Genomic DNA, 16,297 nt, shown 5'->3' on the forward strand with positions numbered 1-16,297 from the left:
CCTCACCACGTTGTTCTACAACAACAACAACACCACCAACAAATCCCACCCCCATTTGCGCGCCATATTTGCACATGGTTGCTACGATTGCGTCCTGCACACACACGCACAAACACACACACCCCGTGGCTGGCTCTATTGTGCATGCAGACCGCGCGCCGGATTCTCCGTGTACACAAAGTATTCGTCCTACAATCCGGTGTCGCGCCGGGACTCGGAACAGGCCAGCCTCAGCTCGGGCCGGACCGACTCCGACACGATGTCCCTGTCGAGCATTTCGACGTAAGTATTCGTAGATTTGATGTTTTGGAAAAAGTTTTATTTTAAAAGGAAATTTTGGCTTAACCGTTGTTTTGGCATTTCCTTGCAGAGACGGCCGGCCACACCCCCACAACATGCACCGAAATCACCACCAGGCCTCGCTGGAACGGAGGTTGATCCACGAGAACGCCATGGTCAACAGCGAACTCAACAGACATGCGGTGAGTTGGGGTTGATCAAATGAGCTCAGTTGAATGTTTAATTAATACTCCTTTTTTCACCAGATAATTCCCCGAACGCAACGCATGAACCAGAAGCCCTTGCCAAAGGAAGAATTTGTTTCGCAGCTGATGAGCAAGCTCGAGAAGGTCAAAAAGCTACAGGATAACGATGAGCTGCTGGGCAAAAAGTTACAAGAGGTATGAAGGACTCTTAACCGTTTAGAATTGTTCAAGTTTTACCTCTTGTCTTCACTTTTAGGCCGACCAGTCAACCAACTCGCAGAGCAACAAGTTCTTCGCGGAGCAAATTCGCCAAAAGCTGCAGGTCGAGGACGAAACCGACCAGGACATCCTGGACCAGCACGTGTCGCGGGTGTTCTCCGACCTGACGCCGAACCGGTCGCCGGGCCGCGTCTCACCCTCCCCGAACATCAACCGAGCCCGTCGCCACGAAATGGGCAGCTTCGGTTCGATGAGTAAGAATCTGTGCAGCACTTTGCACGTCACTTCAAATGCTAACCCTCCGCCTTTCCCCCCGCTTGCAGGCGCACAATCGTCCATGCGACACTCGAAATCGATGCCCGAAGGTCACCAGCTGGGTCTGATGGGACCGCCGGCGCAGCCTCACCCCCGCAAGCTCAGCAACAAGTGGCCCTCGGTCAACACGGACAGCGGCATCAGCCTGTTCTCGTCCGACACGCTCACCAAGTACAGCAACAAGGACATGCAGTGTGCGAGCACGAGCACCTCGCGGCCCCTCTCCCGGACGATGCACTGCGACATGTCGGTCATGAACACTGCCACGCTGCTGCAGGAGTCCAGCCGGCGGCTGGAGGATGAAACGAGGAGGTAAGTTTCGAGGGTCACCCCAAAAAGAAGAAACCTGTTTAAATTCCACCTTGACCTTCCAGATCCAAACGGTACCAGCACTCGGGCCAGCCGATGATCCAAACGATGCCACTTCCGCCGCTGCCTCCGTCGGCCATGACCCACCCGTCGTCGCTTCTTCCACCCCCGATACCTGCCAAGCCCTCGCAGGGCCTTCCCGGAGTACAGCGCGGCATGCCGGTATTCCAACAGCCACCTCCACCTGCACCTGCCACGGCCGGCGCCGTCGTCAGCGCCGCCACCACCACCGAGTTCACCGTCGTCGTGTACTCGTTCTGCGACGAGGAAGTCCCGTACAGGATAAAAATCCCCGGCAGCAATCCGCCGACGCTGCGCCAGTTCAAAGAATACCTGCCAAAGAAGGGCAACTACCGGTGAGTTGAGCAAGCATTTCAATCCAAGAGGATCCCCTATACCAATTAGTTTCAAACTCGGACTTCTAAATTCTGCTCAGAGATTTATAAAATTTTAAACATTTACCAAAACATTAATCTCAAAATGCTCAATCACAAAATAAAATCCCGAAATTTCAAAAAAATGATCTTACATTTTGTAATTTTAATTAGTTTGAATCTTATTCAATATTACGCCCATTTGAAATGTTAGTCTTGATTTTAAATTTTTGAAAATATTTTTTTTCGAAAAGATCGGAAAATTTCACGAATGTTTCATGTTGTAACATTGTAAATCGGACCAATAGTTGCTGAGATATCGACATTAGAAAATGTTGGGTTGTTTGGGTGAGACATAGAAAACATCAATTTTCCTGTTTTTTAGCCTTTGCATAGCAATATCTCAGCAACTATGGGTCGCATCAACAAAGTTCAATAAAGCAAAATATAGAGAATTTTCTCAGCTTTTCAAAAATATTTTTTTCAAAGGTGGGCAAACATGGGCACTAATTATAAAAAATGAAAAACTGCGACTATTTTCAAAAAAGTTACCTAAAAATGGCTATAACTTGAAAACGGTGCACTTTATCAAAAATTCACTAAAGTACTTTTTGATTGCAAATTCGATTTTACATCGAAAAATGAAGTTGAAAAATTTTTGCGACCGATATTTCGATTTTTTTTAAAAATCAGTATTGATTCAAAAAATCATAACTCGGTCAAAGATTTTTTGCCCATTCTGGAAATTTCTGAAAAGTTTAAAAAAAAGGCATTTTATGTCCTCTAAAACATATCAAAAAATAAAAAAAATAAAAATAGTGTTTTTTGCAAATCAAGTTTTAGTGTCAAAAAGTTAAATTAAAAATCACCAAAAATTTTTTTACCGTGTAGCATTTTTTTTCAGTGTAGTCCATATCCATACCTACAACTTTGTCGAAGACACCAACTCGATCAAAAAATTCCTTCAAAAGATACAGATTTTTGAATTTTCACATATCATTTTTGTATGAACAGCTGCCAAATTTGTATGGAAAATTATATGGACAAACTAATGATGCAAAATGGCTTCTTTGGGCATTCCGAAGGCACCAAAAAAGTTTCAGCCGGATTAAAAAATACAAAAATTAAAATTAAAGAAAAAAGACCGATTCCGTAGAGAACTGCTCTAGAGTTTTTTTTAAACGGTCCTTTTAGCTATTGTGCTTCATATGTTTATTAGGACCTATAAAAATAAACTCTAGATATCATCTCATCCTAATTCTAGAATTAAAAAAAATATCAAAGAATAGATCGAACTAAACAAACTTTCTACAATTTTCAAACTCATGAAAATAACAAATAAAAAACATCAAGATTTTAAAGCTCTTAGCATCCCTAAAATCCCGAATCTCCTAAATAGGACGTAAATCTAATCAATCCCAAGGAAAATATCTAAAATCTCGAAAAATAATCTAAAAATTTATAAAAAATCTCAAAATTCTTAAGAATGTAAAATTCTGAAACTGAAAAAAATGCTTTAAATCCAAAAAAAAACTTCAATCTCAAATTCTCAAAAATCATTCTTAAAATCTAAAAATCTCATTCTTTAAAAATCTTAAAAATCTAATATCATAAATTTCAAAAATCTCATAAAATTTCCAAAATCTTAAATTTCACAAATTCAAAAAATATTATTATTATTTAAATCTCAAAAATCTAATAATTCCTGACAATCTAATAAATTTAAAAAATCTCACAAAACACAATTCACATGAATTCTAAAATCAACAAAATTCTAAAAAACATTTAAAAAATCCCATTAGTTTCAAACAACAAATTCATCGACCAACTGACAATTTCGGCAAAGTTTACAAGTTTTCCAAGATTGACAGAAAAAATACAAAATAGCAAATCTGGCATTTTCTAAAAGCAAATTTACATACATACAAATACAAACAAAATAACAACTTGTCGAGCAATTTGAAAAAAAAAACAAATTCACAAATTTTACAAAATTGACCAAATTAGGGAAAAAATACTTATTTGGCAAAATAAAAAAATAAAACAAATTCAGCTAAATTGAAAAAAAAAATACAATTACGCCAAAATTGACCAAATCGACCAGAATTGCAAAATTTACCAAATTTACCAAATCTACCAAATTACCCAAAATTGACAAAATTAACTAAATTGACCAAATCGACAAAATTGACCAAATCGACCAATTTGGCCAAATGGACCCAATCGACCAAATCGACCAAATTGACCAAATCAACCAAATTTGCCAAAATGACCAAATCGACCAAATTGGACAAAATGCCCAAATTGACTAAATTGACCAAATTGACCAAATCGACGAATTTGAGCAAATTGACCAAATCGACCAAATTGACCAAATTGGCCAACATGACCAAATTGACTAAATTGACCAAATCGACCAAATTGAACAAATTGACCAAATCAATCAAATCGACCAAATTGACCATATCGATCAAGTTACCAAATCGACCAAATAAGTCAAAATGACCAAATTGACTGAAATGACCAAATCGTCCAAATGGGCCAAAATGACCAAATTGACCAAATCGACTAAATTAGCCAAAATAACCAAATCGACAAATTGACCATATCGAATAAAGTACCAAACCGACCAAATTTGCCAACATGACCAAATTGACTGAATTGACCAAATCGATCAAATTGACCAAATCAAACAAATTGATCAAATCGATTAAATCGACCAAATTGACCAAAATGACCCCCAATTTGGTCAAACTGACAAAACTGACCAAATTGACCAAATCGACCTAATTTACCAAATCAACCAAATTGAAGAAATGGACCAAATCGACCAAAATGACCAAATTTATTAAATTGACCAATTCGACCAAATTGTCCAAAATGACCAAATCAACCAAATTGAAGAAATGGACCAAATCGATTAAATTGACCAAATCGACCAAAGTTACCAAAGTTACTAAATTGACCGATTCGACCAAATTGGCCAAAATGACCAAATTGACCAAATCGACCAAATCGATCAAATTGACCAATACGACCAAAATGCCCAATTTGACAAAATCGTCCAAATTGATCAAATTGACTAAATCGACCAAATCGACCAAATTGACCAAATCGACCAAATTGACCAAATTGACCAAATTGATGAAATTGACCAAATTGACCATATCGATCAAGTTACGAAATTGGCCAAAATGACCAAATTGACTGAATTGACCAAATCGACCAAATGGGCCAAAATGATCAAATTGACCAAATCGACCAAATTGACCACATCGACCAAATTAGCCAAAATGACCAAATCGACCAAATTGACCAAATTGACTAAATTATTTACCCATATTGCCCAAAATCGCATGGTTCGGTAAATGTCCACCCGGGACAACCTTTGACACCTCACAAATCTAAAATCTATTAGGCACGTTTTGGAAAATTTTAAGGATTTTACAATGTAAAAATTTAAAAAAAATGATCTAATAAAAAATAGGAGCTATAAAAATATCATGAATTGAATTAAATGATTTTGGTATTGAGGTACTCTCCAATAATAAAATTCAGAATTTTAGAATTTTAGAATTTAAGAGTTTTAGAATTTTAGAATTTTAGAATTTTAGAATCTTAGAATTTTAGAATTTTAGAATTTTAGAATTTTAGAATTTTAGAATTTTAGAATTTTAGAATTTTAGAATTTTAGAATTTTAGAATTTTAGAATTTTAGAATTTTAGAATTTTAGAATTTTAGAATTTTAGAATTAATAAATAAATAATAACAAATTTGGTCGATTTGGTCAATTGGGTCCATTTGGCCAAATTGGCCGATTTGGTCAATTTTGTCGTATTGGTCAATTTGATCGATTTGGTCAATTTGATCGATTTGGTCAATTTAGTTAATTTGGTCATTTTGGCCAATTTGGTCAATTTGGTCAATTTGGTCAATTTTGTAATTTTGGTCGATTTGGTCAATTTGATCAATTTGGTCGATTTGATCAATTTTGGCGTAATTGTATTTTTTTTCAATTTAGCTTAATTTGTTTTATTTTTAATTTTGATAAATTGAGCAAATCGACCAAATTGACCAAATCGACTAAATTGACCAAATCGAACAAATTGACCAATACGACCAAAATGCCCAATTTGACCAAATCGTCCAAATTGATCAAATTGACTAAATTGACCAAATCGACCAAATTGATGAAATTGACCAAATTGATCAAATTGACTAAATTGACCAAATTGACCAAATCGACCAAATTGGCCAAAACGACCAAATTGACCAAATCGACCAAATTGATCAAATTGACCAAAATGACCAAATTTACTAAATTGACCAATTTGAACAAATTGGCCAAAATGACCAAATTGACCAAATCTACCAAATTGACTAAATTGACCAAATTGACCAAATCGACCAAATTGGCCAAAACGACCAAATTGACCAAATTGATCAAATTGACCAAAATGACCAAATTTACTAAATTGACCAATTTGACCAAATTGGCCAAAATGACCAAATTGACCAAATCGCCCAATTTGACTAAATGGGCCAAAATGACCAAATTGACTAAAGCGACAAAATTGACCAAATCGATAAAATTGACAAATTGGCCAAAATGGCTAAATTGAGCAAATCGACCAAATTGAACAAATCGATCAAATTGGCTAACTCGACCAAATTGGCTAAAATGACCAAATTGGCCAAAGTGACCAAATTGACTTAATCGACCAATTGTCAAAAAAAAATACAAAATTGACAAAGTTCGAAAAAACAAAAAAAAATCAGGATTTATAAAATTTTCCAAATATTTCAAAAAATCCAACTCAAACGTAAATTTTAACTCTCTCCTCTTCCTCTACATATTAGGTTCTTCTTCAAAACCCGCTGCGACGACGTGGACAATCCAGTTTACCAGGAGGAAATCAACAACGACAATGAAATGTTGCCCCTGTTCGAGGGCAAGGTCATGGGCACGGTGAAGCCGATCGAGGTGTAAAGTCAGTCTTGCCGCCGCGGAACTGCCACCAGCGAGAAAGAGAATGCTTTTAATTTGTTCTTACGTTCGAGCTTGAGTTATCCACGAGTTTGGATATTTATCGAACGCAGCCACGACTAAAAAAATTACCCATTTTAATCTCCTTCCTATGTTTGGAACCGAATTGTGTTATTTTTTAACTTATAATTAGAAACATTGTAAAAAAATCAAGTCTTCTTTACGTTCGTAATTTTGTTTTGGAATATTTTTAAAATTACAGTTCGGAGCCCCGCGCGTGGAACAGTCAAAGTGCCTTTAATCGAAGAGAGAGTTAAAACCGTTGAAAACTATTTGGATCGCGCCAAGGCATAAATAACATTTACAAAACGACGACTTAAGCCCGAAAAAAAAACAACCAGAAGAAAATCAAAAAGTGTTCAGAACTGCGAGCAAGCTAAAGCTAAGAATTTAGAGAAAACGTTTTGAAATGTTCTCCAACGCCAATCGTGGAAAAAGCAGGTTAACAAGGAAGCAAACAATTAAATAGCATTGAGAGCAGAGTGGCACAACTGGAACACATTTTGCCATAATTGTAAAAAAAAAACAATCCTTTCTAGGCAGGGATCTTTGCTTCTCCTGGTTGAGAAGAGCGAATCTGACAAAAGTTTCAGCTGCCGTGAAAGTAGAACCGCCACACCAGCAAGGAGAGAGTAGGAGTCTTAACAGTATTTTTTTTTCCTTTCTAGTTTAGTTATGTTATTTACTTACTTTTCTTTAAACAGAATACCTAGTGAAGGGCAATGTTTCGAGGATTTATTTGTGTTTGATACCGCAATATCGTAGAACAGTTTTATTTATTGACAGAGAAAATAATAAAAAAAGGAAGAATCGTCCCTCTCATCTCCCTCGATCGTGGCAAAATAAAAAAAAAACAAGTCGACAGTTGAAACGGTGCATATTTGCTTCTAAGTTTTATTACAGTTTGTGTGCATGGTTCACGAAAGGAAAATTTTCTAATTTACATTGGCTTTTTTGGAGATAGTATTCCACCACAGCTTCTATCTGGAAAGAATTGGAGAATGTATATAGTTATACAAAGTAAATTGTGTTTAACTTGCAATAACAAAAAATGGCAAAAAACGTTGCTGAATCGACAAACGAAAATATAAAATATATTTAGAAATTTATATATTACAAATATAGGTGAATAAAACAATCTATAACAAAAGAAAAACTATACTGTGTTATTTTTATTATTTATCACAACAACCGATGGTCATGGTCGTGGTTCATTGGTCAGCATTCTCAAACCAAATTCGAGTCGTCAAAAGCGAAATGAGACTTTTTTTCTGATCTGAAATTACTCCGAATTTTAACGATACTACAAGCAAAAAAACTCATGTCAAATCGACGCCAACATTTCAAAAAGCATCATGTACAAACCATGCGTTTTGAGAAAAACGCATTTGAATGTTGAGCATCCATTTTCAATTCCCATTTTAATATAAAAGCAAAATAAGATGTTCTGATGATAACGAACAATGGAAAACGTTGCTTTTATTGATAATTGATCATCCAAATTCAATAAAACATTAGTTTCGTAATTTTATTTGAGAAAAACAAACATTACTTCTTTTGAAATCACCAACGTTTATATCACCCTGCTGGCATTGAGGAGGACGCTTTGTTATGATTCGGTTTTCTCCGCCGAATGTACATGGCGCTTTGTTCATGTTGCTTTTTTTCCGTCACGAGGTTCATGTAGTCTTTTGTTTGACAGGTTGACAGGGCTATATAAACAGAGACTGCTGATGGCAGAGATTTTGTTTATGTTACTTTATTTAAAATCATGATTAAACAGACTTTACTGAAGTAACTTTTGCTCATTTTTGGTGGAGAGGTAGCTTATTAGGAGTACTTTCAGAATATGCAGGGTTGTTACGGAAAAGACGAGAAAAAATCCGCGCCAGATCCGCGCCGACCCCAAAACCCAATCCGCGCGAAATCCGCGCCATATAAAAAAACCGCGACAAACATAGAAGAGAGTAACATAATGAATGCAATTTTAAACGAAAAAAGAATAATACAGAAGGCATTTGGATCAGTACCGTTGATCAGTTGTGGATTCATATCCCACCTGTACCAAATGGAACCTTTTTTGCCATTTCTGAAACAATATTAGCAAATTATAAAATCTAGGGATTAAGTACTTGATAATTCTCGCCAAAACTTTACTCTGGAAAATCGAAACACGAAATTTCTATTATTTTCTTCTCTAAATTTTTCTAATCTAAAATATGACTCCGAAAATGATCCGAACTAAGAAAATGGCAAAAAAATAATATAATAATTTGAAAATTTAATGATTTAATGATTTAATAATTAAATGATTAAATAATTAAATAATTTAATAATTCAATAATTTAATAATTTAATAATTTAATAATTTAATAATTTAATAATTTAATAATTTAATAATTTAATAATTTAATAATTTAATAATTTAAAAATTTAATAATTTAATAATTTAATGATTTAATAATTTAATAATTTAATAATTTAATAATTTAATAATTTAATAATTTAATAATTTAATAATTTAATAATTTAATAATTTAATAATTTAATAATTTAATAATTTAATAATTTAATAATTTAATAATTTTATAATTTTATAATTTTATAATTTAATAATTTAATAATTTAATAATTTAATAATTTAATAATTTAATAATTTAATAATTTAATAATTTAATAATTTAATAATTTAATAATTTAATAATTTAATAATTTAATAATTTAATAATTTAATAATTTAATAATTTTATAATTTAATAATTTAATAATTTAATAATTTAATAATTTAATAATTTAATAATTTAATAATTTAATAATTTAATAATTTAATAATTTAATAATTTAATAATTTAATAATTTAATAATTTAATAATTTAATAATTTAATAATTTAATAATTTAATAATTTAATAATTTAATAATTTAATAATTTAATAATTTAATAATTTAATAATTTAATAATTTAATAATTTAATAATTTAATAATTTAATAATTTAATAATTTAATAATTTAATAATTTAATAATTTAATAATTTAATAATTTAATAATTGAATAATTTAATAATTTAATAATTTAATAATTTAATAATTTAATAATTTAATAATTTAATAATTTAATAATTTAATAATTTAATAATTTAATAATTTAATAATTTAATAATTTAAAAATCATATAATTTGATAACTTAAGAGCGAGTCCACGAACAGGGCATACCCCTTTGTATGGGACGTCGTTTGGATCGCACCAATCTGCCTGAAATTTTCAGGGGTTGTTTGTACATATAAAACTAGCATCTGGCCAAAATATGAGCACTCTAGGTCAACGGGAAGTGGGGAAAATCGGGACACAAAGTTTGAAGGTTCAAAAACGTCAAAAATCTTAAAAATGCTATAACTTTGGCAAAATTCAATATAATTTCAAAATTCAAAATGCATCTGAAAGGGCTTAAAAAATGCAACAAAATGCAGGGTAGAGCATCCCAATTGGTTTAATCTAAAGGGAGTTATTGGCATTTTGGTGAAAAAATAGCATAATTTTCAAACTCAAATAAAAAAGTGTTCCATCCAGATATCAATTCGGTTCGACCTGCAGCTTGTAGGCGACATTTGGGACTACCATCTGAGACTGAGAACGCTTTGGGTAATGCAGTTTAACATATTAAATAGACACTTTTACTTTTTGTGAATTTTTTGGTTGTACATTTTTGTTCGGGGGACCCCTTAGATCCCATTTTCTGGTGATAATTTTATCATATTCGTGTTCCTGAGACAATTTCACAATAGAACCATCCATAAAAATGTTTATTTTCATCCATTTTAACCCTATAAAAAATTAAATTAAAAAAAATTAAGAAGCTGCATTTTTTCTGGTGTCATCTAGTATCCTTGGAAACGAACTTGATTTTCAATAAATGTGAATCGAAGATTTTTTTTAATTTAATTTTTTAAAGGGTTAAAATGGATGAAAATAAACATTTTTGTGCATGTTTTCATTGTGAAATTGTCTCAGGAACACGAATATGATAAAATTATCACCAGAAAATGGGATCTAAGGGGTCCCCCGAGCAAAAATGTACAACCAAAAAATTCACAAAAAATAAAAGTGTCTATTTAATATGTTAAACTGCATTACCCAAAGCGTTCTCGGTCTCAGATGGTAGTCCCAAATGTCCCCTACAAGCTGCAGGTCGAACCGAATTGATATCTGGATGGAACACTTTTTTATTTGAGTTTGAAAATTATGCTATTTTTTCACCAAAATGCCAATAACTCCCTTTAGATTAAACCAATTGGGATGCTCTACCCTGCATTTTGTTGCATTTTTTAAGCCCTTTCAGATGCATTTTGAATTTTGAAATTATATTAAATTTTGCCAAAGTTATAGCATTTTTAAGATTTTTGACGTTTTTGAACCTTTAAACTTTGTGTCCCGATTTGCCCCATTTCCCGTTGACCTATAGTGCTCATATTTTGGCCAGATGCTAGTTTTATATGTACAAACAACCCCTGAAAATTTCAGGCAGATTGGTGAGGTCGATGCGAGATGGGTATGCTTTGCTCGTGGACTCGCTCTTAAGAACTTTCTTAAAAGAATAAAATTAACAAAAAAATCAATGGTAATATTTTCGTAATTTTTCAATTTAATAATTCGTTTTTTTACGTTTTTTTTTTTGAGTCTGTAATGTTTTGACAATTTCAAATTATGAATTCTATTTTTTTTATTATTTGAATATGTAAATTCTGACATTACATTTCGCTTTTAGACGGAGATTTTAGCAGATTTCTAAGTGGATTTCGTCATGTTGTGATAATTGGGAGAAGAATCAATTCTATCTGAATCAGAGTGGCAACAATTTTTTTTATTTTTTCAATAAATCAAAAATTTAAAAATTTAAATTTTTATATTTAAAAAAATTGGAAAATCTACAAAGTTTCATAGCCTAAAATTTTTAAAATTCTGTAATTTTTTCGAATTTTGTTATTTTGATTTTAATAAAATTGGTATTTTTTTGAATTGTTAAGCAGATGTTTTAAAAATAATGAGTTGTAATGTTATGTTAAATTTATATAACAAATCTCAATACATTAAAAAAAATCGCTCCTTGAAGATTATTTCAAAGTTTCGTATTAAGAAAAAATAACAATCAATAATTTTTAGAAGAAAATTTTCTTTGTTAACAACTTCTTAGAAATTGATGTTTTCGCACTCAACGAAAAAGATTGAATTTATTTTATTCGTAATAATATTTTCCTTTGTAATTTGAAAGAAATTCTATCGCTCTCAATTATTTTGTTTATCAAAATTGCTATCCGCGCGAAATCCGCGCCTGAGCAAAATTAGCCAGCAAATCCGCGCCAGATCCGCGCGATACGCGCCATCCGCGCCATCCGCGCGATCCGCGCCGTCCGTAACAACCCTGAATATGCAATAACCCAGAAAGTGTCAAAATGTACATGATGTCTTTTGAAATGTTGGCGTCGAAATTATCAACTGTAAGCCAAATTTCCCAAATTGGAAGCTTCCAAGTCCAGAGTGCTGTCATCTGGCGGCGAACACTCAAAACTATATTGACACCTTGTCGATTGCCTACCGATAGGCGTATTGTTAGTTCTGTTGGTCATTCTGATTTTATTTAAGAGGCAGTATTTGTAGATTCTGCTCGGTTTGTTCTAGAGGTCGTATCGAGTTGCTCCGATTTGGATGAAACTTTCAGCGTTTGTTTGTCTATGCATGAGATGAACTCATGCCAAATATGAGCCCTCTAGGACAAAGGGAAGTGGGGTAAAACGGGCATTGAAGTTTGAGGTCCAAAACACATGAAAATTCTTAAAATTGCTCGCATTTCCGTAAAACTTCATCAATTCCAACTCTCTTAGATGCATTCGAAAGGTCTTTTGAAGCCCTTCAAAATGTGTTTTAGACATCCAGGATTGGTTTGACTTTTTCTCATAGCTTTTGCAAATTACTGTTAAAAATTGATTTTTTTAAAACCTTAATAACTTTTGGCAACAGCCTTCAACACCCATACTCCCATAGGTCAAAAGTTAGGGAATTTCATGGACTATAAGCCTACGGTATTAACTTTTTGGCCAATCGCAGTTTTTCTCATAGTTTTTCGATTTTTCTAGAACAAAAATTTTACAACGTTGGTTTTTGCTCTGTAGGCCTCCATAGCGGCACTTTTTGGTCTCAATGTTGACATATTCGGAATCCTCAGAAAATTTTACATTAGATTGAGGTGTTGGAATTTTGAATCTGATTGGAAAAAATGCCATTTAGAATTAATTAAAATATTATTTAGAATTTTGTCGGATTAGGGGTAAACAAGTTTTTGCCTACTTGATTCAGCATTTGACGTATTGATCATAGGGTAAATAAGATCTATTTCTTTTTTCAAAAATGTTTTATTTAATTATTTTTTAAATCAAAATTACAACTCCAATCTTCTTGGCCTACAGGGCAAAAACTAACGTTGTAAAATGTTTGTTCTAAAAAAATCGAAAAACTATGAGAAAAACTGCGATTGGCCAAAAAGTTAATACCGTAGGCTTATAGTCCATGAAATTCCCTAACTTTTGACCTATGGGAGTATGGGTGTTGGAGGCTGTTGCCAAAAGTTATTAAGGTTTTAAAAAAATCAATTTTAAACAGTAATTTGCAAAAGCTATGAGAAAAAGTCAAACCAATCCTGGATGTCTATAACACATTTTGATGGGCTTCAAAAGACCTTTCGAATGCATCTAAGAGAGTTGGAATTGATGAAGTTTTACGGAAATGCGAGCAATTTTAAGAATTTTCATGTGTTTTGGACCTCAAACTTCAATGCCCGTTTTACCCCACTTCCCTTTGTCCTAGAGGGCTCATATTTGGCATGAGTTCATCTCATGCATAGACAAACAAACGCTGAAAGTTTCATCCAAATCGGAGCACCTCGATACGACCTGTTTCACATCGGTGAAAAACTCGCTCTTAAATATTTTCTTTCAACATTTTGCCTTTAGTTTGATCATATCTCGCAGGGTGGTTACACTTTCGCGATTTTCACGGATTTCGCGGATTGAGTCAGCGATGGCGTGGATTTCGCGGGTTTACAAAACTGAAAAATATTTTTTCATTGAATACATTTTTTGTTTAATTTAATTCGTATATAGTACCTAATCATGTCTTGATTTGAAATTGAGTATTTTTGACAATTTCAAATATCATTATTGAAAATTTTGCAAGATTTTTTGTCAATTTGTAATTTGATATTTGTGAGATTCGTTTCATAGCTTCAATAATGTTAATTGAAAAATATAATCAATGTTCATGAAAAATGATCTTAATAATACATTTTAAATTTCTAGTGTACCTTATTCGACTCAATCGGCAATACAAAAAAAAAATCAAATATGTTTTAATTTTTGAGAATTTTAACGATTGTTAAAATGAACTACATTATCTCAAAAAGTGAGCAATTTTCTTTTTATTAGAGCTTGGACTACGGATATCCGGATTATTTACATTTTTTTCCATATAAAATCAGATATCATCTTTTTAATCAAACCAAATCAAAAGAGATGTACAAAATCGTATCAGAACTGAAAATTATTTGGATAAAAATATTTGAGGAGCCCAAAATAGAATTAAGAATAAAAATGTAACGGATCGGATAGTTTTTCGGATAATAGTATTCGACCATAAATCATGTGATACAAAGTGAAAGATCCTTTGACTGTAAAATGTTTTTTTGTCGTCTTAATATCGCCCCACAGTCGTGAGACAAGGCTGACATGTATGAGTTAGTTTATTTTCTAATAGCTCTAATTTTTATAAGACCTTCTGAAGCGATCTTGAAAGTTTTATTTTCATTTTAGACTTAATTGAATATATTTATTATTCAAAAATAGGAGAGAGCGAAAAAGATGGCGGCGGTGTGGAAGTTGTGGATTTCCGTCGCGATTTATCTTGCCGATTTTGAAGTGTTTTTGTTGTGCTACGGTCCGGGAAAGTGCATCAATACAATAATTAAGTGGCAGGCTATCTGATTTTTGTGAAAATCACGCGCGTTTCTGTTTTGAAAGAGGTTTTTGATCCATTTTAGTTTTTGTTGTCGTGAATCTAAGGAAGAAAAAATCAGCCAAACGTCATTTCTGTCAGAGAGTGCGCTCTCAGAGAGCGTCACAGGAAGGAGATTGTGTGTGTTTGGTGTGGTTTTGGTTTGCCGATGACGCGTCTCGACGCTGCTGTGCGGCGGAGAACAGTTCCCGGTTGGAGGGGGAGTCGGAGTGGCCGTCGCTTACTCTCCAAGGGCAAGGGTTCAGGCTCCTGAGTCGGGAGCAGGTGGCGGGGTGGTGCATGGTGGGAGAAGAGCGGTGACAGCAGAAGCTGGATGCTTGTGTGTGTATTTGTGTGAAGTGCAGATGGATTCTGCTGCTGCTTCATGTTTCGCGAGTGTTTCTGACAGACGTCATTTGAACTTTGAAGTGTAGTTTTTGAAAAGGGCCAAATCTACACATGCAGACTTTAGATATGACCTGCAGACTTTTTACAAACATTGGGTGAGCTCGTTTAAGGCGAGCTTGGGTTTGTGCATTTAGGGTAGGGGAAGGAGGACGTTAAAACTTGTGCAGTGGATTTGTTCGTGCCCAGAGGAAATATATATTGTGAATATTGTGAAACTGATTGAGGCAACATGTGAGAGGAGCGGCTGTTTGTAGGTCGGATGTTGAATACACGGAGCCGTAAGGCCGACGCAAACGGATTTGTGCGGTGCTGCAGTCGTCGGGCGGTGTGGTCGAGTTGCACCTGATTTCAATGCTGCAGCGGCGGAGCAGTCTCCAGTCTTCAAGACCCCGGTGAGCTCGTTCCTTGATGACATCTCAAGCATGTGTGTGTGTGTGTGTGTGTGTGTGTGTTGAAGAATGAAGAATGAATCAAGAGTGTGAGAGGAAAAACCATTTGCGAGTGAGAATTTATTTTTTCGTCAGTCGATTTTCTCCTTTGCTGGACATTCTACCCAATTTAGGGTACTTTGTTATTTATTATTTTTGCAGTACAGGCTGTTTTCATTATATTGATGCCTTTCAAAAATAATTTGAAGTCTAATTTAAAAATCTTTCTCACTATAATGTTGAAGTCTAAAAATGTAAATTAGTATATGTGTGTATGAGAGTGTGAATGAGTTTTTCTGTTCTTTTTTCAGCTCAATAAATATTTAAAACCGCGTAAAATCTTCAGAATCGGTCGATAAATCCAAATCATATCTCATTGAAAATAATCGTTATAGGGTCATTCTTAAATAATTATTTATACGCGTTTTTGATCATTTTGCTGTCGTTTCGTTAGTTTGTCAACTGTACCTATAGAAAATCTCATTTCTATAGAATCGTTTATCGAGAGACGCGCTGACATTTAGGATAGAACATTAGCGCGCGTTTTTGATTTTTTTTTATTCGATTGTGAGTAGCGGTTCCTCACGGTTACTCTGCATCGTGTTTGTCGGAG

At 33.7% G+C, this 16,297-nt stretch overlaps 2 protein-coding genes across 4 annotated transcripts in view; one reads left to right on the forward strand and one right to left on the reverse strand.

The window, feature by feature from the left end:
• Positions 1-7,372, forward strand: part of LOC120432394 (axin) — a 68,616-nt gene extending 61,244 nt beyond the window's left edge. For 2 of the 3 annotated variants that reach the window (XM_039597590.2, XM_039597589.2), the window contains exons 5-11: positions 151-282; positions 371-482; positions 546-680; positions 742-958; positions 1,028-1,331; positions 1,394-1,744; positions 6,624-7,372. In XM_039597590.2, the coding sequence (XP_039453524.1) occupies positions 151-282; positions 371-482; positions 546-680; positions 742-958; positions 1,028-1,331; positions 1,394-1,744; positions 6,624-6,753 (1,381 nt within the window). In that variant the 3' untranslated portion in view covers positions 6,754-7,372. The remainder of the gene's footprint in view (positions 1-150; positions 283-370; positions 483-545; positions 681-741; positions 959-1,027; positions 1,332-1,393; positions 1,745-6,623) is intronic. The other variant, XM_039597591.2, reaches the window with a different exon arrangement.
• The window catches only part of LOC120432338 (histone-lysine N-methyltransferase ash1), a 348,037-nt gene that overhangs the window by 77,905 nt on the left and 253,835 nt on the right, over positions 1-16,297 (reverse strand). The window lies entirely within an intron of this gene.

The sequence above is a fragment of the Culex pipiens genome, chromosome 3 (genome assembly GCF_016801865.2).
Source record: "Culex pipiens pallens isolate TS chromosome 3, TS_CPP_V2, whole genome shotgun sequence".
NCBI classification, from domain to species: Eukaryota; Metazoa; Arthropoda; class Insecta; order Diptera; family Culicidae; genus Culex; species Culex pipiens.